This window comes from Bombyx mandarina, chromosome 25 (assembly GCF_030267445.1).
Source record: "Bombyx mandarina strain Sakado chromosome 25, ASM3026744v2".
Classification (NCBI taxonomy): domain Eukaryota; kingdom Metazoa; phylum Arthropoda; class Insecta; order Lepidoptera; family Bombycidae; genus Bombyx; species Bombyx mandarina.
In genome coordinates, this window is record NC_143231.1 from 3,739,640 (window position 1) to 3,764,322 (window position 24,683).

The 24,683-nt window shown below is 39.5% G+C and overlaps 3 protein-coding genes across 5 annotated transcripts in view; 2 read left to right on the forward strand and 1 right to left on the reverse strand.

Annotated features, from left to right (window-relative positions):
* The window catches only part of MTA1-like (metastasis associated 1-like), a 78,101-nt gene extending 72,000 nt beyond the window's left edge, over positions 1-6,101 (forward strand). For 2 of the 3 annotated variants that reach the window (XM_028175574.2, XM_089738578.1), the window contains 6 exons: positions 318-531; positions 1,398-1,607; positions 2,023-2,136; positions 3,941-4,098; positions 5,017-5,123; positions 5,774-6,101. In XM_028175574.2, the coding sequence (XP_028031375.2) occupies positions 318-531; positions 1,398-1,607; positions 2,023-2,136; positions 3,941-4,098; positions 5,017-5,123; positions 5,774-5,888 (918 nt within the window). In that variant the 3' untranslated portion in view covers positions 5,889-6,101. Of the gene's footprint in view, positions 1-317; positions 532-1,397; positions 1,608-2,022; positions 2,137-3,250; positions 3,283-3,940; positions 4,099-5,016; positions 5,124-5,773 lie in introns of those variants that run through there. The other variant, XM_089738579.1, reaches the window with a different exon arrangement.
* A 3,233-nt stretch (positions 6,102-9,334) lies between these two features.
* Positions 9,335-17,774, reverse strand: H (transcriptional corepressor hairless). The gene is made up of 3 exons (XM_028175572.2): positions 16,879-17,774; positions 12,722-14,065; positions 9,335-12,368 (listed from the first exon to the last, which is right to left on the reverse strand). Exons 1-3 carry the CDS (start codon positions 17,051-17,053, stop codon positions 12,340-12,342), a joined length of 1,548 nt encoding a protein of 515 aa, XP_028031373.1. The 5' UTR covers positions 17,054-17,774; the 3' UTR covers positions 9,335-12,339.
* Positions 17,775-18,722: 948 nt separating this feature from the next.
* Positions 18,723-23,249, forward strand: eIF4AIII (eukaryotic initiation factor 4A-III). Its single transcript, XM_028175617.2, has 5 exons — positions 18,723-18,919; positions 19,205-19,540; positions 20,137-20,359; positions 21,228-21,482; positions 22,828-23,249. Exons 1-5 carry the CDS (start codon positions 18,769-18,771, stop codon positions 23,078-23,080), a joined length of 1,218 nt encoding a protein of 405 aa, XP_028031418.1. The 5' UTR covers positions 18,723-18,768; the 3' UTR covers positions 23,081-23,249.
* Positions 23,250-24,683: the final 1,434 nt, after the last annotated feature.

Sequence of the window (24,683 nt, forward strand, 5' to 3'; positions counted from 1 at the left end):
TTAAATTAGGTTTAAATTTGTGACATAATTGTATATTGGCTGGCTGCGTTTTTTTTTCTTTTTTTTTTATTGCCTTTGTAGGCAGACGAGCATACGGCCCTCCTGATGTTGAGTGGCTACCGTCGCCCATGGACTTTAGCAACGCCAGGAGCAGAGCCAAGCCGCTGCCTACCGTTTGATACTCTCCACAAGCCTCGTTTGAAGAAGGACATGTCATAGCGCTCGGGAAACACCGTGGAGGGGAGCTCATTCCATAGCCGGATGGTACGTGGCATATTGTCGTACGTCCGTAATAATATAGTTGTGTTGTGGCGTAGGAGTTCAAGTTACGCGCCCACCTGGCGCGGCACGTGGCCACCGCGCACGGCGGCGAGGGCGCGCGCCCCGTCATGAAGACGCGCGCCGCCTTCTACCTGCGCGCGTCGCCCTACACGCGCCTCGCGCGCCGCCTGTCCCGCACGCTGCGCCGCCCCAAGCACTACGCGCGCTCGCCCTTCTCGCCCATCAACCTGACGCTGCTCAAGAACGACTGTGAGTACCTAACCTACTAGTCATAGTTGCAATCAAAATTAATAACAAAAATATTAATATAATAAAACAAAATTTGTTCATTTAACGCTCTAACCCAGAGGTTTCCAAACTTATTTCATCTACTGCCCACTTTGAGAATAAATTATTTTTTAGCGCCCCCATTTTTTCACCTACCTAAAAACTACTATAGCGAGAGCTCAGTCGGTCCTTCTAAATGAAATTACCAATCGCTTCCCAAGCCTCTACACAACGCCCCCATTTTTTTTCTGGGTTTCTTACCGCCCCCCTTTAGGCCTGCAGCGCCCACAAGGGGCGTTATCGCCCACTTTGGAAAAACTGCTCTAACTCGTGTGCCTAATGCGAGTTTTTTAACTTCTCGATCACGTAAAAGTTAACTCACTACATTTGCCGCTAGGGGCGCTGTTCCAACTCCTTACAAATTTGAGTGTTCTTTTACGCGAACGGGAAGTTAAAAAAACTCACACTGAGCCCAAGATAATGGATTTCTTAAATGTTCCTAATAGTTCTTCTAATAAGTTTTTCAGTTCAAAAACATAAAAAAATAAACACAAAATTAATGAAACTTGGACAAAATATCTGTTAAAGTCGGCCAAGAAAGTGCAAAGCTCAAGTGTTTTTTTTTTTCCATATTATAATAAGCTTTGTGACAACAGATGTTTAATTGATCTATAAAATTTTCCAATGAATATTGTACTTTTCTAAAATAGACAACATTCTCTTAAAGTCGTAAAAAAATCAATAATGAAAGCAACCTGCAATCTATCTTTTGGTTAGGTTAGTATTCATTTTTGCATAATAATCTGTTGTTAATATGTTGATGTGAACGTGACGCTCTTTCGGCCCAGGCACCGCGGGGGCGGAGGCGGGCAGCGCGGGCGGGGCGGCGGGCGCGGCGCGCGTGCGCGGGCCGGTGGGCGCGGTGGCGGCGCGACTGGCGGCCGCGCGCGGGGCGCCGCTGTCCCGCTCCGCCACGCACGAGTGGCTGCTGCTCACGCCCAAGGACCGCATGCCCGTGCCCGACCACGTCGCCTTCCCCAAACCGCCCAAGGCACCAGGTCAGTGCGCTTCCAACTCTCCAATACATCGTTAATATAACTTGCCTTTAAATAAAATTAAACTCCATATACGCTGCATTACTTAATGAATAAATAACACCTTTCCCCAAAGAATTTAAGGATCACTACGAAAAACCGTGGTACTATTTCCCAAAAAATTCAAATGATTATTAGTCAAATGTTTTTTTATGATTAAATTGATTTTTTTTTGTAGTCGTTGACTCTTTGGAAGATCTGTGTCATAGTGCCTTCGACGCACGACACTGTATCATATTTACCTAAGCAAAGTTTCAGTAGTAATTTATAAAATCGGTTAGTGAGATTTACGTTTACGTCATATGAAATCTAATAAAAGGTAGTCTAGAGTCTAAAGTAGTTTAGAAGTGAGGTCGTGACGCGTGCGTGTGCGTTACAGACGGCAGCCTGCTGTACGAGCGCGTGCTGTCCCGCGGCGAGCTGGAGGCGCGCCGGGCCGAGCCCGCGCCGCCGCTCAAGCGCCGCGCCTACGACGACATCAACGGACTCGACAGTCAGTACCGCCCCGCACTCGCTCACTTAACACGTTCACTGTCGTGTAGGTCACCGGTGCCCTACGCGGCGCACTGAAGTGTATTTTTTTTTTTTTTATACAAACGGCTCGCTCCGGCTCCGCTCGTGTCTTTAACAACAAATTTCAACGATATTTGACGTTGTTTTATTTTTTTAAATAAAAGAACACTTATTGCAGCATCACTATAATAGTTTGACATATGCAGTCGCGACACTTTTTTGTTAATAATAATGTGTTCTACAAAGTCGTAGTACATAATTTTTTTCTATGATCAATAGTTTTCGCAGGGCACGCGATGGAATATTTTGGGTAATATTTTTACACCTTGGGTTACATTATTGGAGTTTTAGTAAGGATCCTTTTTTTTCTTTTCAAAAAAGACTATAGCCTATGTCACTCGTGAATAGTTTAGCTTCCAAACAGTGAAAGAATTTTTCAAATCGATTCAGTAGTTTGGAAGCCTACTCAATACAAACAAAGAAATCTTTCCTCTTTATAATATTAGTATAGAAGTATAGATTGCCCTTGTAGGCAGACAACCATACGGCCCATCTGATGGTGAGTGGTTACCGTCGCCCATGGAATTCAGCATTGCCAGGGGCAAAGCCAAGCCGCTGCATACCGTTAAGTACTCTCTCCATAAGCCTCGTTTGAAGAAGGATATGTCATAGCGCTCGGGAAACACCGTGGAGGGGAGCTCATGGTTTATCGATTATATCGATTTCTCTCCTCGATCATCTTACTAATACACGGAATATATAGTAGACTGAAAAAAAAAGCGGTAGATACTCAGAATGAATCTATTTCTAAGAAACTTAAAAGATTAAAACATACATTCACAAACAAAAGAACTTAGTAGAACTTAGTAACAGAATTCGATATAATTACTTCAGTGCGCCGCGTAGGGCACCAATGACCTACATGGCAGTCAACGTGTTAACTTATATTCAAACGACCAACGAATTATATCATATAAAAAAATATTTAATATTTTCGCAAGTTAATTAACCTTTTAATTAAATAGATAATATTGTATTTAGAATAATGAGTAATAAATGTATAATTTGTTAAATGCTTACCTTTACGGAAACAGCAACAACACCAGGTTAGTAAATGAGAATTATAAAAATCAATAAATGTGGGGAAAAAGTAAATGTTATGAATTCACAAGTTTATGGAAAATGTAGTGTGAGGTCTTTGGTGTTGTGAGGGTTTGTGTGCGTTGGTCGAGTTGTCCTCCGCAAACCTCATCAGAGTGGTCAATAAAACACTTAGTATAATTATATGTTTATTCGCGTCAACGACCGCGTCGGATCGCTGCACGTTAACCACTGACGTATATAGCTTATTACTATTACTTTTACTGCATAGGAGGCTAAGCGGGACGGAGTATCATTCCCCTACAGTAGGAAACAAAACTACCAAAACGATATGTGAATGCATAGCTAAGGAATCACAATACCCTTGAGCTTTATTTGTTTCGGAAACTAAAGGGAAAGTCCTTTCAAAAACCTTCCATTTCGTAAAGTCAAAATCTCAAAAGATCATTCTGGCCCAGAATGTCACAGGAGATATCAAATTTGCAACAACGATATGTCATTTGTTAAATTCATATTATTTTTTATTGCCCCTGTAGGCAGCCGAGCATACGGCCCACCTGAATATTTACCGTCACCCATGGACTTCACCTACCGTTGAATGTTCGTACTGTACCTTCGACAGTTGAATGTTTTCCATTGTTCTTGTTACAATTGTACATATATGTATGATGCGGTTGTCGCAGGAGTGGGCGAGCGGTCGCGCGAGACGCTGGCGCCGCCCGCCAAGCGCCCCAACAAGCACCCGGCGCCCATGCAGCGGCCCTCGCGCGAGCAGTACGCCGCCATGTGCGCGCGCGCGCAGGCCACCGGACAGCCGCTGCCGCCGCACGTCTTCGCGCACGTACGTACCGCTCGCACTGTACCGCTCACTCTCCTCACTCCTACACTCATGCGAACCACTGCTCTTGCCAGCCCTAGTATATATTTTATAAGTAATTTTATGACCTGGTAACTAAGACCTTTAAGTGATGTCTTATTTTAATTTATATTCTTAATTTTATTAAAAATGATAATATGGAGTGAAATGAAATGAGATGAAAATGATTAATTTGGGAGATTAATCAACTGGGATGAAATTAAATGAAACGAAATGATAGGGGATGAAATATAATCTCAGTAAAATAGTGGTCATTTACTGAGATTTTTTAGTGGACTTTTTGGAGGATCCCGAGAAGTTACGTCCAGCGGCTTTGTTTCATTTTCCCACATTTGTGCACAGATATCAAACAGTTAATAAACCACCGTTATTACACATTTAAACCTCAAGAAACACTAAATAGACAAAATAAAACAAATCACACAACTTCACTCCTCGCGTTCCCGCCAAAAAGTCCGCTAAAGCTAGTGTTAGCAAGGCCCCTCAGATTGAGCGCCCTGAGCTCACTTGGAGCGTAGCTGGAATAGGCTCTTTTAGGCTACCAGCGAATAGGTAGGAGAAAAATGTACTACTAATCGACTTAACTTTTTGTACCAGATAGTAACGATTCATCCCAATATACAATTTGTTTTATTATTCGCGAGTTACTAATTTAGCATGCCTAAATTAACGAGACGCGCCTAGTTTGTTAACAATTGATACTTTTCAACTAATCATTTAGAATATAGAAAAACATATTACATTTGAATTATGTTGTTGACCTTGTTTTCTAGAAGATTGTCCTGTAATTTATGACAACCGCTTTTTAAATTAATAAAATTAAATTGATTTTAATAACAAATAAAAAGATAGATTTGAGTTAATAATAAATGTACGTGTTAGGTAAATGGCAAACCGACAAACATCACAGGACGCGGCGGCCGCCGACACGTGATCTCGTGGATGGACGCCCCCGACGACCTATACTTCAGAGCCACCGATGCGGCCAAGTGAGTGCTTTCTAATGTTTAACCACTGTACGTGCTCACCGAGCCTATAGGTATCGTGAGAATCGACATTATGTCATATACGAGCCTCTAACAAAAATGAATGTAAATGCTGCCAAGTAAAGTTATTAGAGGTAAAATAATGGTAATTGAAAGAAATAGAAGCTCTTTTAAGTTTCAGACCTAAAAATCCATCCTCATTTATTTAGTTGAAGTTTCGACTTAATTTTACATGGTAGGTGCTGACTAAATGTATAAAACAATTCATAGAGTTGTTTTTACTAAGAATATACCTAAGACGCGAGTGGCGCCGCTGAGTTTCTCGCCGGACCTTCTCAGCGGTAGTAGATTCATTCGCGAAGCATCAGCTCTTGAGTTGTTAGGTCTTCTTCGGAGGCACACAGGCAACTGTTAGCAAATCCCACCCCTCCTGCCCTGGTTTTTTTTATTGCTCAGATGGGTGTACGAGCTCACAGCCCACCTGGTGTTAAGTGGTTACTGGAGCTCATAGACATGTACAACGTAAATGCGCCACCCACCTTGAGATATAAGTTCTAAGATCTCAGTATACGCATTATTGCTTCACGGCAGAAATAGGCAGGGTGGAGTCACAAGAGGTCCTACCAGCAGTAATCGTGCTTGTGTGCGTGCAGGGCGGCGCGGCGCGCGCTGAGCGGCGGGGAGGTGCGGCGCGGGGCGCGGGCGCCGTGGCGGGCGGTGCGCGCGGGCGGGAAGGCGCCGCCGCTGCAGCTCGTGATCCTGGACTGACGGCGCCCGCACTCCGTGGACGCGCTGCTCGCCTGACCGCCGCCCCTGTAGATAATACTTTCGACTATGTTCTTCTAACCGCGACCCGACTCGACTCGTGTCCCGCGACAATCATGTATTTGATACATAAAACGATATGTAAGTCTATTTCATTCGGAGATTCATTGTAGGATAATTTACAATTTTTTTCATAAATAAAGCACAAATCGAAACTTTGGCTGGTTTTCTTTGTTTCTTTCTCCTGTTTGTCGCTCCACTCGTGGTGCAGTATTAATAATTAAATTGGCGTTTGATCACTGTATTGGAAAGCGTCATTCAAAAAATTATATTTATAATTCGAAGGGTAATTTCTTTGTATTTGGTGTAGGCGACATTTTTGTAACATCACAGGAGAGGCATTTGAAGTTTAAAATTTGGAATAAATATCATAAAAAAAACCATCTTCAGCTATTTGAATGGAGTAAACTTAATTAAAGTTCAATTATAAACATCGAATTATTGATACTAATACCAAATAATACAGGACCTTTACTTACAAAGATAAATGTCGCTTAAACCAAATAGCCTTTCACCCCTCGAATTATACATAGACAAACACATCGCATCTAAACTGAAGCATTTGCAGGCGAATCTAACAACAATGCCTCACTGAATTTGTTATCAGTTCAGTGCCACGCATAAGAAGCATCAATAAATTATGTGACCTTAGAATGTGTCAAAAATGCAATATTTTTTCAAATTTTTTAATCATGGTATTTAAGGGGATGACGTTTTCAGCTAAAGCCGAACCACGTGTCTGTACTATAATGCCGGCCACTCACATGCGCGCAAACATTCGTACAATGTTCGCGCGCATGTGAAGGGCTGTCGGCTGTCAGACATTCATTCGCAAACTTAGCGGCTGTGCAAATGGGTTCGGTATTCAATTTGCGAACCCGTTTGCGCTTCCTCCTACACTTGTTTACGAATTTTTCACGAATTTCTCCTCTTTTTTAATTCGTCAATAGAACATTGAAGAGGAAAAGAGTTTTTAATTCTTTCCCAGGCGTTATTAACAGCCATTCTGTTTTTATGGGATTTATTTTGAGGGTTCCATGTGGTCGATTCATTTTGCAGGAGTTCAACAACAAATTCAAACGTCCGTTACCTTCGCAGTCGTGGGCACAACTGGTCATACAATAGGAGTGGGTAATATCGGTTTTGCCGCGTATCGAATCGTATCTATATATCGAGGATCAATATCGGATATTGAATCTATATATTGATGGATGCTAGTAGATTTTCTCGATTCATGATATTTGAGATTTGAAACGATACGCTGATATAATATCGTAGTAGATATAGATTTAAGTCAACGTTATACGGTTGGTTTTCTGATATCAATTTATAATATGATCTTAAAGTAATAAAAAGAACATGAAAATAAAAATATCAAAAAAACTTTCCTTCATGCTTTTACCAGGCTTAGGACTGGCTACATTATTTTCAGTTTTTAGTATTTTGTGTCTTAATTTAAAATTACAAAATATACCAAAAGAGTGTAGATTTCAAAAGTTTAATACAAACACAAGAAATAAACTCAATTATTTGGATTCAACTAAAAATAGAAAAATGTGTACTTTAAAAATCAAACACAAAAAACTTTTAAGTATTTATAAACACTTGTCCAAAAATTCTAGTTCAAGGTCAAAGCGCGTGAAATTAAATTCAACGATGCAAATAGGCTATACTGCATTCAAGTTAGGGTCGAAAGTTGAAACTTCTTTCCTTAATTGTATCCTGCTGATACGCTAAGAATAATCTACAGACATATGGACTTAAATATAAGGTTTACAATTGTATGGATAATGCCTGTTTCTGTTTCATTCATCACATGATATCCCTATCGTGCGCTCACTCACTCTGGCCGATTCGATACGAACCAAACGAATATTGCTGATATTAACGAATCGGTAAGATATGCCGATGCGCATCACATCGAGCGATATCGTGTATCGGCTGATATCGAAATATAGATGTCGATTCACGAATCGGTACGATATGGCGATGCGCATCACATCGAGCAATATCGTGTGTCGGCTGATATCGATATATAGATTTCGTGCGGGGCGATATCGGATTCAACGATATTGCTGCGATATATAGATATTGAATCTATATACGATTTATATCACCCACTCCTATCATACAAAGGTGTGGGAGACTACGCAAAGGATCGCGGCTCGCGCGCTTTGATGTCCGTTAAAAAACCGACACAACTTGGAAAACCACGAATGCAACAAAACTTTGCATAATTAATTGCAAATGTCGTCCTACACTTGTGGGTTTGCGTATTCGTGCGAATGTGAGTGACCGGTATAATATATATAAATGAAAAAAACTCTATGTGGATTGGCTGAATCTTCGTACACAACTCGGATTAACTTTTTATAATGGTAAATAACTCGAGTGACTCCGGGTGCCGAATATGGTATAATTAATAAATACGACCGTTTAGGTGATTAGTGATTTTTCATAGCAACGAATCTAAAAATCGGCTGGTTTATGAACTAAAAATTATTTTATGATTTTACGCATGTCGTAGGTATCGAATAAGTAAATCGCGGTTTTTTTCATTTTAAAAACGATTTTTAAAAAATACTTAAATTTAACTGAGATTATTTTACGTATATAACAACAACCATAACGGGAGCCTGTAGATTTATTCAAACATTAACTGTATTATCTATGTCATTCAAGTTCATGAAGATATGATTGAAAGAACAATTAGTCATGCAATTATTCACCAGACGGCACTGCACGCGTACACGTACGTCTATGTCTAATGTCACGGTATCATAGATATAATTATGAAAACTAAACATAGTTTATATCATCAGCTCACAGACGTCCATGGGTAGACAGAGCTTCCACCAAGGGCATAGCTCATATTTTTAATGATTGTATTTATTATAATATTAAAACAATTAAAAATTTGTTTATGTCTTACTGCAACAATCTGGCATCGGGAAGACATCTAAAGGAAGGGAAGACATCTTGAAAAACTAATTGCCGTCCCGGTAACATCGACGCATTGAAAGTATTGTAAATGGACATGCTTTAACAAAACGACTTCAAATAGAAAAAAAAAGTTATTCCAAAATAAATTATTATACACTAAAAACAATAATCATCGAAATGGGTTGGCGTGATATTGAGTTATTCATCTATTTGTCGCGCACGTACTTAATGCAAATTTAAGACTTATATGGTTGTATCATGGATGTCATTATCAGAACTGAACTAAATTGAAATGGAACCACACGGGAAGCGTCAGCTTTCTAATAAAAAAGAATCATCAAAATCGATTCACCCAGTCAAAAGTTAGAAGGTAACAAACAAAAAAGCATAGTCGACTTGAGAACCTCCTCCTTTTTTGAAGTCGGTTAAAAATCAATAAAAAGTAATTTTTTTTGAAAAAGTTATATTTATTCGAGTACATAACTACATCTTAATATAAATGGATAATAACACTATTTTCCGCTTGATAAATACATTATTTTAAGTGGTTTAAAGACATCCGTTGATATATTTAAGTCTTTTATTTATTATTAAAGGATCCAACGTTTCTCATTAACATACAAAATTTTGAGTACAAAAATATGTGGTTTTTTTCTCTCAACATCGGCAAATAATAGTGTGGCAGGGAGGAAAATGTAATTGATCATAAACATCAATAATTCAAATAAGCCTCTACTAAATATAACTGGATAAATAAAAACATTTGCACCTATATATATTATAAAAATGGTACAAAATGTAAGTTTCTGGTCCTCATTTCATTTCTCTTTACAGTTGACCAAATTGAACAATTTTTTTTTAACATTTTTGCTATTCTTCGTTATAAATAAATCTACTGAATTCGTGGGATCTTTTGCAAACAGACAGTGTTTGCGATGTAAAAAATGTCGTTACAAAATAAAACATATTTTACTGATGATTTTTGTATGAACGTAACCGGTGCGTGGCCACGCTTCCGCAAGACGAGGGGAGGGTCGCCGACTGACTCCCAGTACAAGCATACAAAGTATGTACTACTACAACGATAAGTATTAATGTATAAATTAGCAAATAGACAGGGTTTAGTTTATGTTGAAGTAATCATAGAAATATTTTAATATCAGACTGAAAACAAAACGCTGTGTCAATCAGTAGACATTTGAGGCTGACCTTTAGCTGGCGAAAAAACTTGTTTGAAATTGAATCGACTGCGAGAAGAATACCACGACCAGAGAAGAGATTGGCGATCGTTCAATGAAAAATTTCAAATCGACTATTGCGCCATTATGTACTAAATTCGTTACTAATAAATAGTGAATTACAATAATAGTTTTGGGTCTGTCAAAGCGCGACGCGTTTAAGGCCACAAAGCTCATAATGGCTGACTGCACTTTTTATGTTGTTACAGGTTTTTTATTTATTAAATAAGGCTTTACAAGCCATATTCTTTCACACAAGGGCTTTACATTAAAACGGTACCGCCGTCGACTGATAAGGACACCTTGATTTCTCTCATTGTACAAGCAAAAATATCTTTCATCGTTTTTAACAATCGCCAATCGCTAATCCCGTCCTTCACACAAGAGAATGAGAAGCACCAAGTATTGTATAAAATTCTAGTACAGTAACATATAAATCAAATTCACATTTGGACTATGGTCATGTTCATACAATTCAAATTGAAAAAATGAAATGTACACAACACGAGCATTTCGTATTTGATTTCCTCTTGACAGCTAGCTGTAAATTTGTTTTCGTCATACTATTAATTGTATAACAACTAATTTTTTAATAGTCTCAAAACTGTCAACGCACAAATATATATTGTTTTCATATTTTAAATAATTAACATTGCTCATGTCTGTTGTTGCACTTATTAAAACATGCAAATAAAATCATTAGAAAAATACACTTTTGTGCAATATTTTTAGACACAAATTTCCTCCCGTAAAACCGCTATGTCAAAACGTTGTACACTACATGTACTCAAGAATTAAATTGAGCAGGATGTATTAACAGCTATTCGTTTATATACTAAGTCAACTTTGTTGGCGGACAACACGATGTGAACAAATAGGCCTCCGAATACACAACTATTTTATACAATTCCTTTAATGATAATATTACATCTGAAATCAGTCCCTTACCGTCATAACTGTCCTTATAATACATAACCCCGTAGCTTTGTCATTGCAATTAATCTACGTCTACGTTTAATCTCGTTAGTCCCGCGTGAGGCCGCGAGAGGCCGCTCGTGGCGCGCGGCGTGCGACGCGCTGGCAACACTGCGCAACGTACTCGCAACATTCCCTCTATAACTCTTCACATCATTCATCGTAAACACCATAAAATACTCATTATAAAAATACTGTACAATTACAATAATTATTCTGAAGGTAATAAACTCTTACATATATATTGTATAGCAAATTAATGCTCCGATAAAAATCTACTCCTCGACGACTCAATAATACACCATTCACAAACTATTTACAAGGTCTCTTAGATACATATTTCATACAGGTTTCATAAACACACATCCAAAATTTGATCCCAAAAAACTGTAGTCTTTACCTCGTTTTATTTTCTAAATTAAATAATGAGATCGAACATAAATATTTATGGAATTTCGCAATATCATGAAATCAACAGGATTTTTCATCAATTCTATTTACTGAACAATCATTTGAGTTTTTTTTTAAAGACAACTGTCAGTACCCATGTTATGTAAACTATTGTCATATTTTTTGTATAATTGGACGAAGCCAGATTTTTATGTCACACCTTTCATTTATAAATATGTTCATAATATTTTTATATTCCAAGGCACTGATTGCTAACAATTGATAATGGCTTTTAATTTGATCATCTTATACTAATATAATAGCCAATGTTAAAATATTTAACTTGCATATCAAAATGATTCGTATGAAAATACACACATTACTCTGCATACATACATACATCTATACTAAAATATATTTTAATGTAATATACAGTAGTTTGTAAATAGATTCCCGAACAAAAAAAAACGTCGCTCGGAAACTATGATCTATACAAAAATATTATTTGCGAGTTTGCAAAACGCAATTCACTAGTCATTCATATAAACAATCGAACGCTGAGATAGGTGGGATGTACTTTTTGGACTTTGACACGCGCCAATCAAAGGGTGCGACAATGGAATGTTGCTTCGAAAATTTGACCATGAGCCACAACACTGGGCTTACTGAGATGATTATGGACGATATATTCGCACTTCGTGAATACATAATCCATCATGGAACTTAACACACCATGCGATTAAAATCTATACAATATTAGTTCGATTGACCTCTGAACGAATAACATTTCACATCACCAGGATTATTATCAGTCTCGCATGTCGGACTTGCGACGGGCGCAGCGCTGCTCAGTGCTTCGACAAGTTCAGCGGCAAATCTGAAAAACAAAGAACATTATTTAGGAGATCCACAGTATACTTCCTTTGCACTTATTTTAACTAAAAAGTATTTTTCTTTGGTGTGTGATTCTGAATGTGGCGTACACAACTTGAGGTTTAGATAGGAAGAAACCACTGATAGTCAAAGCAAATCCGTTTATTATATACTTCGCTAACAAGTAACTAATTCTATCTATCTATGTTGATGTGGTGAGTACCGCTGTATATGAGTGCTGAACGTGTACTGGCGCTTTATACTAAGATTTGAGTAAAGCGATGTTAAAGTGCTGATGTGAATACGCGCGTGCCCTGTGCGATACATGACTCGTACAAAAAGATTAATGAAACTGACCTGAAGCGGATTCATCTTTAGGGATGTGGTCGGTGAGGAGGGGCAGCGTGAGCGGCGCCCAGGGACTAGGCGGCACGGCGTAGTGCATCCACAGCGGCGGCGGGGCGCGGTACCCGTAGGGCGGCACGTACCCGTAGCCGTACACGTAGGGCAGGTCCCGCCACTCCTCGCGCGCCGCCGAGCGGTACGCGGCCGGGCTCCAGTGGCGCGCGTACGGCGTCAGCGCGCGGTACCGAGCCATCTCGTGCGGCGGCGTGGGCGAGTCCCGCACGCCCAGCGAGTGCCGGTACCGGTATCCGTCCGGACTCGGGCTCAGGTCCGGCGAATGTACGCTCGACGGAGATTCCGTCGGGAGAGGCGGCGCCGGTCGAGTTGGACTCTCGTCGGGCATGCTTAACAGGGAATGAATGCTGTAGCTGCTCACGTTCTTTGAAACGGCTGCCTCTTTTCGTGGTGCAGCAGTTCCATTGTGAGATCGCGTAGGCGTTTCTTGCGGTGGTTTGTGCGCCGCGTGACTCGGGCCCGGCGACGACGGGTACGAAGCGGTGCTGAGCGCGGGGGCGGTCTTCGCGCGTCGTTTGCTGCCTTGATCTTCGAGGCTGACCCGCTCGAGCTCCCGGAGGATTCGTTTTCTTGGAGAAACCATCATGTGTTCCTGCCGGCAGCTCGCTAGTTTCGCGTTAACGGGCGCCGGAATCGGCGGAAGTCGTTCGTAAAGTCTGTTAATCGTTTTCGTTAACTCTTTACGCCTTATGGCGGATCGAGTCTTCCTGTACACCCTGAGCTTCCGATACTGGTATGGTTTTTTCAATTTCATATGGTAGTACTTTTCTCGATCGTAATCCGTCCACCTGTCGTCGTCAGAGCTCGATTTAGTTTTCGTAACACCGTCGATAGCGTCCTCGCCCCGCGGCTCAGGCGATGCCACGTCGCCGTTACGCTTTCTATCGTAGATGCCGTTACTGATTGACTTTTTAGAACTGCCTCCATTCACGAGCCCGTCGAGATGGGTCAGATCATAGGGCCGTCTCCGCTTAAGGCGGCTTGCCGTGTTTATAGCAGATATCTGCAACGTGCTCGGCCTGCAGTAGTACATTGCTAACTCTTTGGATATGTTTCGACGCGGCGTTGCCTGCTTCCAGCAATGGTCGCGCTGCCAAGGCGAGGATTGAACGGAACTATTATCGTCGGAGAGGCTGAGCGCAGCGGAGGGCGGGGCGCCAGCAGGCGGAGTGGAGGGCGCGGCGGCGGGCGGCCAGAATGTCTTCCGCGGCACTGACACCCATCCAGCCCGCTCGCCTTCACGTGGGCATCCGCGTACCAGTTCCAAAATGAATTTTCCATCTGAAAAAAACAATCATTTCATTATTTACTTGTATGAACAAATTCATACTATTTAGATAATATAATACAATATTGTTTAATCCTAATTACTGTCAACACTGGCACATTCAATACATTTTGACCTTATTTCTTTAATAAATAAAATGCCTACTTTCTCCTCCTCTCCTTCATAATAATCATGTATTATTATTGTACTAAATAAGCAAAACTAGATTAGGACAAGGAACACTTTACATTAGTGCATTATCTTGAGTTTACATTAGATATCTAAATATGACAAGTTGCTTGAATTGTTTGTTTTTAATAATAATTTATTTGCTTATTGTTTTATTTTAACACTTATTATTATTATAGCATAATTCAGTATTGCTTATTTATTACTTAAAGAATTTTATTGCCCATTTATAGTAGGGCTAAAATATACAAACCTTACTCTGCACAATTTAACCATCAGATATACAGTACAGACAATTAAAATCATTTTAATAGAAAATCAACAATGTTTCATGAGCACAGGCCTTAAGGTTTGAAAAAAAAAGTAGTTATTAATGGTACTGAGGTCTTTGCTGTCACAGTCAATATATTTAAATGGGCTTGAACAGATCAATGTTCGGGATTGACTCAAATGCATAAATACGCTTGCAAAGTGATTGCTGTCTTTATCCTTGAGATTTTTTTAAGTGTTAGACATGGTCAAAGAGTTTTGAGCACAGAAAATAGCAGCACAAGACAAGCTCGAAATCTAAAATCTGCAAGAACATATTTTTATCACATCTTATAGGCTGTTAGAAAAGTTGTTCAAGCACAAACAATAAGACTTTCATAATGCTTTAAAGATATATGTAATAAAAAAAAAAGCTAGCGAAATATGTTTTTAATTAGTTTGTTTGCATAGATTTCAAATGTGCTACAAAATTGCTTTTTCAATTTCTTAGTTCTGTAAAGTGATATCATTACTGTATCGACAGATTTCGTTTTGATTTTTAGATGCAACAGCATTATGCTTTTATTCATGATAACTGTTTAGTAGTGTAATATGAGACAAACATTCCATTATATAGGCCAACTAAATATTACGATAACTTTATGAAATACAATATGGTTGTTTTAGTTATTTTTTTCGTAGTACTTGTTTTATGATGTTATATGACAATTATAAATCATAATTTCAATGTAAAAATTTGTCAAAGCATAGGGTGCCCACCCAGTTTCACATTAATTCTGGTTTGATGGCTCATACTGTGTTTATGAGCCCTGATAACCACTTGTTGTGAGCTTGTCCACCTATCTAGACCAATAAAGAAAAGTTTGCTAATTTCTGTACAGACTTATTATGAGGCCCAATTCCAAATACACTTCACACACAGTTTTTAATTACCTCTCTCTAGGCACACACGGGGAAAAACTGTTAATGTGCAAGCATACACTTAGGAATGCATTTTACTTTGTTTTTCTATGTTTTTAAAACTATATAAGTTAGTCTATAGTCTAAGTCTACAGCTCACAAAAACTGAAGAAAGTACAATGTATAAAATTAATGGCAGCATTAGATTTCTGGTATGATAAAATAACACAACATTCATAATTTAATCAAAAAGTAATTCCCAAGAATGCCAAAGCTATGAGAAATAAATTTAGAATTTATTTTAGGCCTGCACCATAAAAATCAGAGCAATAGTTTTTTAATCAAGGTCTTACAGTGGTGCTTCTAATATGATATTACTTTACCACCAATTTAGACTGCAGTTTTATCACTGAGTAGAATCTATGAGAGACTCGGAGTCTGTTGTTTTCTAAGTTGATATTAATGACACAAAATTTACAAAATATTATTATATAATAATACTGAATCAGTACTTATAATTTAAAAATCAATACATAAATATGATAGATTCTTTTTTGCTTAGATTGGTAGACGATCTCACAGCCCACCTGGTGTTTAGTGGTTACTGGAGCCCATAGACATCTACAACGTAAATACGCCCCCCACCTTTGAGACATAAGTTCTAAAGACTCAGGTATAGTTACAATGGCTGCCCCACCCTTCAAACTGAAACACAACACTACTTCACGGCAGAAATAAGGAGGGTGGTGGTACCTACCCGTACGGACTCATAAGACGTCCTACTACCAGTAATGAAATATTAAAGTTTTTTAAAATGGTTAAATAATGTAACCTAACCAAGTAACATAACTTAATAATAATAAAATAACCTGGTAATACAAAAAAATATGCAATAAATAATTTTAGATATCTGGTTTTAGTACAAAGACTCATTAAATATGATATTTTTCAGTGAACTATTTTTCTTTAATGTTTCAATTATGTATAATAATTAACACATATAATTTATTTAAATATTTTTTGTTCAGATAAGTCAATATGGTAACATGCATTTGTTTCAATTTTTTTTTATACAGCCCAAACAGCTTTACTCAATATTCTAGTTCTCTAGCTTTTTATTTTGCTAAATTAATCATTTTAATTTATCGAACACAATATCTGATAACTTCAATTTTGTTAAGTAGTATTTTTAAACTATGCATAAAAAAAAATATTATTTAAATTGTGTTTTTTTCTGGTACAGTGATCAAGGCTGCTTGCGAAACAAAATAACAATAGGCTTGAGGCTAGATGAGGATAATTCACAACTCCATCAAGTGTGCTTATATCTGTGCAATTATCAGAGCATGAAAACTTTCTAGTTTTTCGTTTTGTAAACTTCATATTGAGTTCTTATTAATTCTGCTTACATTTTTAAGCTAATCTAATTAAATAATGTGACTGAGAAATATGAATAGGTAGTACGAACCTTTAAAGAACTTGAGTCTTCCTCCAGTGGCATTGATAGCTGAGCTGTGAACTGGAACATCATCACTTGTACCCTTACTGCTGCTGTTACCATTCACGCCATGTCTTCTGTCTACTTCCTCTGTCATTTTGGTACATGTTGTCAGGGTTGTGTTGGTTCCTTCCTGTATATGCATTTCATTTCTGACCGCTCAAACAGCGCGTCGACACATTAGTCCGAATTTTTTCGCCATGACGTACATGAACATGGATATACCGACACATCAAACACTCGCGAATTACGGTCGACATGAAACATTTCCTTGGAAATCCTCATCTTATGACCACCTGCGGGCTGTGGGCTCGCCCAGAATCCCGTAATAAAAACACATTACCGACACAGTGACTACTGATTTCAACAATAAGCAAAGTGACTCTGCAAAGGAAAGAAATCCGATTTGCTCACTGTTTAAAATTTTAAATTCATACCCCTACGTAGGAATTTTATCATCAATCGAACCCGCGACACAATTTATTGAAAAGCTGTTGGTTTCAGTATACAGTTCATTCACACCCAGCATCCATTTTGATTCGTTCAAAATCAAATACGGTCGTTCTTTTGGCCACAAATTAAAACGAAATTCCTTCGACCAGTTCGACCTCTGAACGAATGCGTTGTTAATTGCGTTTTGTTTCGACCCAGTCGAAAAAATGTTTAGATCTCAAATTAATCTTGTAAAGCACAGTTAACAATATCAACAGTTAAATTATAGAATCATATATTACATGTATTTTTAAAATTTGTAGCCGCATTATATCTTTTGCTGATTACGCTCTAAAACTTTCTTTTTTTAACGTTTCTTCTTTCGCGTTTTGTATCACGTTTTTTTTACTTTGTGTATAATCTATAGCCGTTTTATTTCTTTTCCATTTTAGATTGTTACCTGTGACTCTTGAAACCACAGACTATCTACAAATCAACATTATTAATTTATTTTAGTAAGGGGTTTCGTCAGTAGCTATGAGCCCCCGCGTCGCGTCGTCGCCTTTCAGTACTATAAACAATCATATTATTTTCGGATGAGTTCTTACCATCACTCCGGTTATCGCGGCTTAAGAATACATGAATAAATAATAATTAAAAAAAACTAAAATACACGTTTTTATAGAAAATCGTGAGATGCGCGGTGTCAATAGTTTAAATATTTTATTGACAGAAATTGGTAGCTAAGTCTTATCATTTTGATAATCTCATAAAAAGCATCCCATGCTTTTTTAAAAATAAATTTATTGTGATGTGTGGGAAGTAACGTTGTTGCACACTACATTATTTTCCATTTTTTAGTTGGATTTTCTATAAAAACATGTATTTTAGTTTTTTTAAACTATTATGTATTTTTCATTTTTTAGTTTACCTACTTATTATCTATCATAAATTATTCTTTAATGTGCATTCAGGCAAATAAAACAGTTTCCAAATTTTCTAAGTGAAGAAAAGAAGGCGCAGAAAAAAATTTGTTGTTTTGACTGCCGAAATTAAATAACGAGTCTACTGTTTAAAATATTGAATTATCATCGGTCCTTAATACCTAAGTATGCCAAATTTCGAGTTGATCCGACATTTTGAAGGTGGTTAAAATCATATTCAAAGATTCCGTTACATACCTACATAGGTATGGAGCTAATAAAAGCGTAATAATAAATTTAATACACTTAGTAGTCTATGGATCTTATGTATGAAATGTATTATCTATCTTACGGAATTAAATGCATTATCTATGGTGTTATCTATGGTTATGGACACAGTTTCCTGAGTTTCCCTTTGGTAATTTAGAAATTCAGATTCTAAGAGATTTTCACCTATCGTTTAACTTGTTATTTTAAAAACTTAGAAGCGAACTAGATTCGAAAAATGACATCGTCTGAAGTATCGTCCAATAGAAAAATATTGTCGGAAGATTTGTCGAATGTTGAGTTCGACACGAGTGAAGATGTCGAAGTTATACCCACTTTTGACTCCATGGGACTTCGAGATGAGTTATTGCGAGGAATATACACATATGGTTAGTACAAATTGTGGTGTTATTTACAGTTATTACTACTGCCTACATAAACGATCATGTGGGCATTATCTTACCAGCTTTAGACCGTATTATGGTCGTCCGTCCGTCAGACTGTCGTCCTGTTTTTTCGCGACAGTTCTGCGTTCCGGCTTCGAAGAGTAACATACTAATTTACAATACATTTAAAATCAATCGCACTGTTAAACCTTGGGGGCTGGTAGATTCCGTATTGTGATGTATGTGGGGTCCAGTAACCACTTAGTAATAACCAACGTTAATTTACAGGTTTCGAAAAACCTTCAGCAATTCAGCAGAGAAGCATCTTGCCTATAGTCAAAGGCAGAGATGTAATAGCTCAAGCACAATCTGGTACAGGAAAGACTGCGACATTCTCAATTTCAATACTACAGACTTTAGACACGACTCTGCGTGAAACTCAAGTACTTATTCTTTCACCGACCCGTGAACTGGCAACTCAGATTCAGAAAGTGATATTAGCTCTTGGAGATTTCATGAACGTTCAATGTCATGCTTGTATTGGAGGTACCAATCTTGGAGAAGATATAAGGAAATTGGATTACGGACAGCATGTTGTGTCTGGCACACCTGGCAGAGTTTTTGGTAAATAAATGAAAATTGCTAATCCAAGTAAATAAGTTTTTACTGGTGGTAGGACCTCTTGTGAGTCCGCACGGGTGGGTACCACCACCCTGCCTATTTCTGCCGTGAAGCAGTAATGCGTTTCGGTTTGAAGGGTGGGGCAGCCATTGTAACTTACTTGAGACCTTAGAACTTATATCTCAAGGTGGGTGGCGCATTTACGTTGTGGATGTCTATGGGCTCCAGTAACCACTTAACACCAGGTGGGCTGTGAGCTCGTCCACCCATCTAAGCAATAAAAAATAAATAAAAAAAGTACTAATTGTTTTAGTTTCCAAATCCAAAGATAAATCCTTCTGTGATCTTTTTTGTTGTCTGGCTGGTTCACCTTTTTATTTCTTAAAAGTAGTAACATAACTTCCACTTCGCAAATTCACCAACAGTACTACTCACTACAGTAGTCTCACCACAAACCCATCTGTATGGTTTCAGGCATCTCGGAACAGGGATGGTGTCTATAAATTGTCATCCTTGTGCAATAATTGAAAAAGTTAAATAATTTATCCACTGCAAGATGTAGGGTGCCCTAGATTTTAAGAAAACGATCTTATTTTCAGATATGATCAGAAGGCGTGTGTTGAGAACCCGGTCAATAAAGATGCTGGTTCTTGATGAGGCTGATGAGATGTTGAACAAAGGTTTCAAAGAGCAAATTTATGATGTATACCGCTATCTGCCTCCTGCAACTCAGGTTGTGCTTATATCAGCAACACTACCCCATGAGATATTGGAAATGACATCAAAGTTTATGACTGATCCAATAAGGATATTAGTAAAACGGTTTGTTTGATTATTTCAAAAATATACATTAAAGTTCGAATCCTGCAGGCAAGTACTAATTTTTCTAATGAAATACGTACTTCACAATTGTTCACGATTAACTTCCATAGTGAAGGAATAACATCTTATAATAAAAATCAAACGTGTAAAATTATAATTTGCGTAATTACTGGTGGTAGGTGGTAGGAATGTCTTGTAAGTCCGTACGGGTAGGTACCAAGATCCTGTCTATTTTTGCTGGGATGCAGTAATGTGTTTTGGTTTGAACGGTGGGTCAGCTGTTGTACTGTAAAATGCGAGGCACTAGAACTCATGTCATTTTATTTTTTTAGTCTCCTTGTAGGCAGACTAGCATACCACCCATCTGATGGTGAGTGGTGACAATCGCCCATGGAATTCAGTACAGCAAAGCTGTTCTAGGTGTCTATGGACTCTGGTAACCACTTAACACCATTAACACCGTGGGCCTTGAACTCATCCACCCACTAAGTTAAATTAAATATTTGTTTTATATTGCCCTTGAAGGAATTTGTCCACCTGATAGTGAGTGATTACTGCCGCCTATGGACACTAGTAACGCTAGGGGTAATTTGCCTGATATCTCACTTGAATAAAATTATGTCACAGTACTCAGGAAACACTAGAGGAGATTTAGATTAAGAAAAGAAGTTACATTAAGTGTATAAAACTATCTGTTTTATTTTAGCATTATGAACTATACAATTTCTAGGATGAAGCTTATTTCTGTATGGACTATCGTTTTGTTAATTGCTCAACACATAAACCTATGCAAGCTAAATAGTAATTAAGTAAACAAATTTTCTATCATGGTAAATGTATTTGAAATTAAGAATCATTTTTTCTACAGTGATGAGTTGACACTGGAGGGTATCAAACAGTTCTTTGTGGCAGTTGAACGAGAAGAATGGAAGTTTGACACACTTTGTGACCTCTATGATACACTGACAATTACCCAAGCAGTAATATTTTGTAATACAAAGAGGAAGGTTGACTGGCTCACACAGAAGATGCAAGAGGCAAATTTCACTGTCAGCTCAATGCACGGTGACATGCCACAGAAAGAGAGAGACAACATTATGAAGGAATTCCGTTCTGGTCAAAGGTAATGGAAATTCTATTAAAATAAAAACAATACGATCTTGAACGCCGCCGAAGTGCCACTACTGTAGTGGCTGCAACGAGGACACGGCGGAGCATACGCTCGCGTACTGCCCCGCTTTCGCGGAGCAGCGGCGCGTCCTCGTTGCAAAAATAGGACCGGACTTGTCACTTCCGACCGTCGTGGCTGCGATGCTCGGCAGCGATGAGTCCTGACAGGCGATGCTCGACTTCTGCGAGTCCACCATCTCGCAGAAGGAGGCGGCGGAACGGGAGAGGGAGAACTCTTCCTCCCTCTCGGCGCCGTGCCGCCGCCGTTGAGCCGGGGGTCGGAGGAGGGCGTTTGTCCAGCTCCGGCCCCTATGAGGAGGCAGTCTCCTCCCGGTGATGGTCACGGGGCGACCTAAGGGGGTTGAGACTGCGCCGCACGCTACCGTCAATCTAGCGCGCTGGCACCAGGAGGACGGGACGACGCGTCGGCGGCTGCGGATTGCGATGCGCTCCGCATTTTCGTCGTCGCTGTCGTCCCTGAACATACTGTGGAAGAGCAACCCGGTCGGCGGTGTATCGCGTTCCGACCCGGCAGGCTGGTTCTGGCCCAGCGGGGTATCCCGGAACACCAGCGGCATCGCCCGGGCGGCCTGGTAGGGCCGCCCTACCGCGGAGACTGACGTCGTTGGTCATCGACTATCGCCTCGACGACCCGTCGGTCGGGCGTCCTCGGGGTGGCGCCGCGTGTCTGGTTGTAGTGTTGACCGCGGGAACCCCCCTCTGACCGGGTTTTGACCCCGGACGGAGATCGGACGCCGGGTGTAAGAGTGCAGGGGAGTCGTTTAGTGGGTGGGCCCTAAATTCCTTGGGCCCGCGGTCTTTTCTCAACACCTGCAGATGCAGATCGTTGAGTCTCACAAGATCTGCATGTATGTGTACTCCGCGCGCCCTCTAGGCGCGGGGACTTGGTAAGAGGTTCGGCCCTCGGCCCGAAAAAAAAAAAAAAAGTGCTTAATGTCTAATATCTAATTTATAGTGTTATATAGTATGTAATAGATGACTATGTCTAGAAATTATAGCAACTACAACCTCAATTCAGTTTTGAATAGTTATTGGTTAAGGCTATCACTCAATATGTTGGTCAGTTTTTTAGAGGAACCATATTTTTCATGGTTCCACTATTATTCATTTTTTTCTATACTAAGCTTAAGGCCAACACTGGACGGGCATTATTCTTAAGTCTCAATTATAGTTCTCTTTATGACAATAATCGAAATAAATACTGCAATGTGGCTTACCACTAATTTCTGGGCTTCTCATCATCCCCATAATATACATTAAATAACTTTTATTTTCAGCCGTGTTCTCATTACAACTGACGTCTGGGCACGAGGCATTGATGTCCAACAAGTATCCTTGGTTATAAACTATGACTTGCCCAACAATCGTGAGTTATACATTCACAGAATTGGTAGATCGGGTCGATTCGGTCGTAAGGGTGTCGCCATCAACTTCGTTAAATCAGATGACATCAGGATCTTGAGAGACATTGAACAGTACTATTCTACTCAAATAGATGAAATGCCAATGAATGTGGCTGACTTAATATAACATTGTTTATATTGTGTTCATTATCTTTGTGTGGAATGGATCTTCTGTCTACCCAGGGTATTAGCCTGGTTAAGCACACTAAAGGCACATTTACCAATACTTCATTATATAACTTAGCCGTAATATCTGTATTTCTGTATTATCAAAACATAAATGTTTTATTGTATAATAGGCAGTTTTATTTATTAAAGCTCTATCTAAAATTGCATAATATATCACACTGTTTATTTTGAGAGATTTTCCTAATCTGTTATAATATGACAGACCCATCTAATGTTAAGCAGTTCATAGGGCTCTATTGATCCACATGATAGTCCTCATGTGACAAATATGAATTTAAATTTCTTTGAAATAATTTATCTTTATGTTCCCCATTTAAACACACACAAATGGGGTGTCACAACAAAAACAGATATCTTGTACTGTTTTTGAATTCATGCTAATTTTCCAAAATTAGCTTGGAAAGTTAAATTTGAATTTTGCCATCGACGAGAATGATGCTTGAAATGCCTAAAAGCACCGACAGTGGATCGAGAGGATTTCATGTTTTGGGCGACGGCGAGTGTTTACCGTTCGGTCTGCAAGATCGGGTATACGGAAGTTTACTGAATCCAGATGCGGTAGGGAAGCGGCTTGGCTCTGCCCGTGGCATTGCTGAAATCCATGGGCGACGGTAACCGCTCACCATCAGGTGGGCCGTATGCTCGTCTGCCTACAAGGTCAATTAAAAAAAAATTGTTTCCTTACGATATGAGGTTGAAGTAATTGTATAATTTCTGTCCCACTCTTCAAACCGGACCATATAACTACTCCATGGCAAATATAGACAGTGGTACCTCTCCATACTGGCTTACATCCAACTATGACTAATTTTACAAATTTATAATTTTTTCCAGGTTTCATTTTTATTGCACAATGTTATTCAATCATAGTGGAAGCTGGCCGATGCACTGCAAGAGCAGTGCACCACCAGCACTCAAAACGCGGACCCCGAACACACCGAGTTCGTCGACAGGGAGGTCGAGCGCAGAGCTTCCCTGCCGCCCTCGGACGCGTTACCCCCCATTGCCACTTCCGAGGTTAAGGAGGCGATCGATAGCCTACAACCACGGAAAGCTCCCGGCTCCGACGGCATCCGCAACCGCGCGCTTAAATTGTTACCAGCCCAACTGATAACGATGTTGGCCACCATACTAAATGCTGCTATGACGAACTGCATCTTTCCCGCGGCGTGGAAAGAAGCGGACGTTATCGGCATACACAAGCCGGGCAAGCCGAAGAACGAAACCGCGAGTTACCGCCCCATCAGTCTCCTCCCGGCGATAGGCAAACTATACAAACGGCTCCTTCGTAAACGCCTCTGGGACTTCGTATCCGCGAATAAAATTCTTATAGACGAGCAGTTTGGATTCCGCGCCAGACACTCGTGCGTCCATCAAGTGCACCGCCTCACGGAGCACATATTACTAGGGCTGAACAGGCGGAAACCCATTCCGACAGGAGCCCTCTTCTTCGATATAACGAAGGCGTTCGACAAAGTCTGGCACAACGGTTTGATATACAAACTGTATAACATGGGAGTGCCAGACAGACTCGTGCTCAT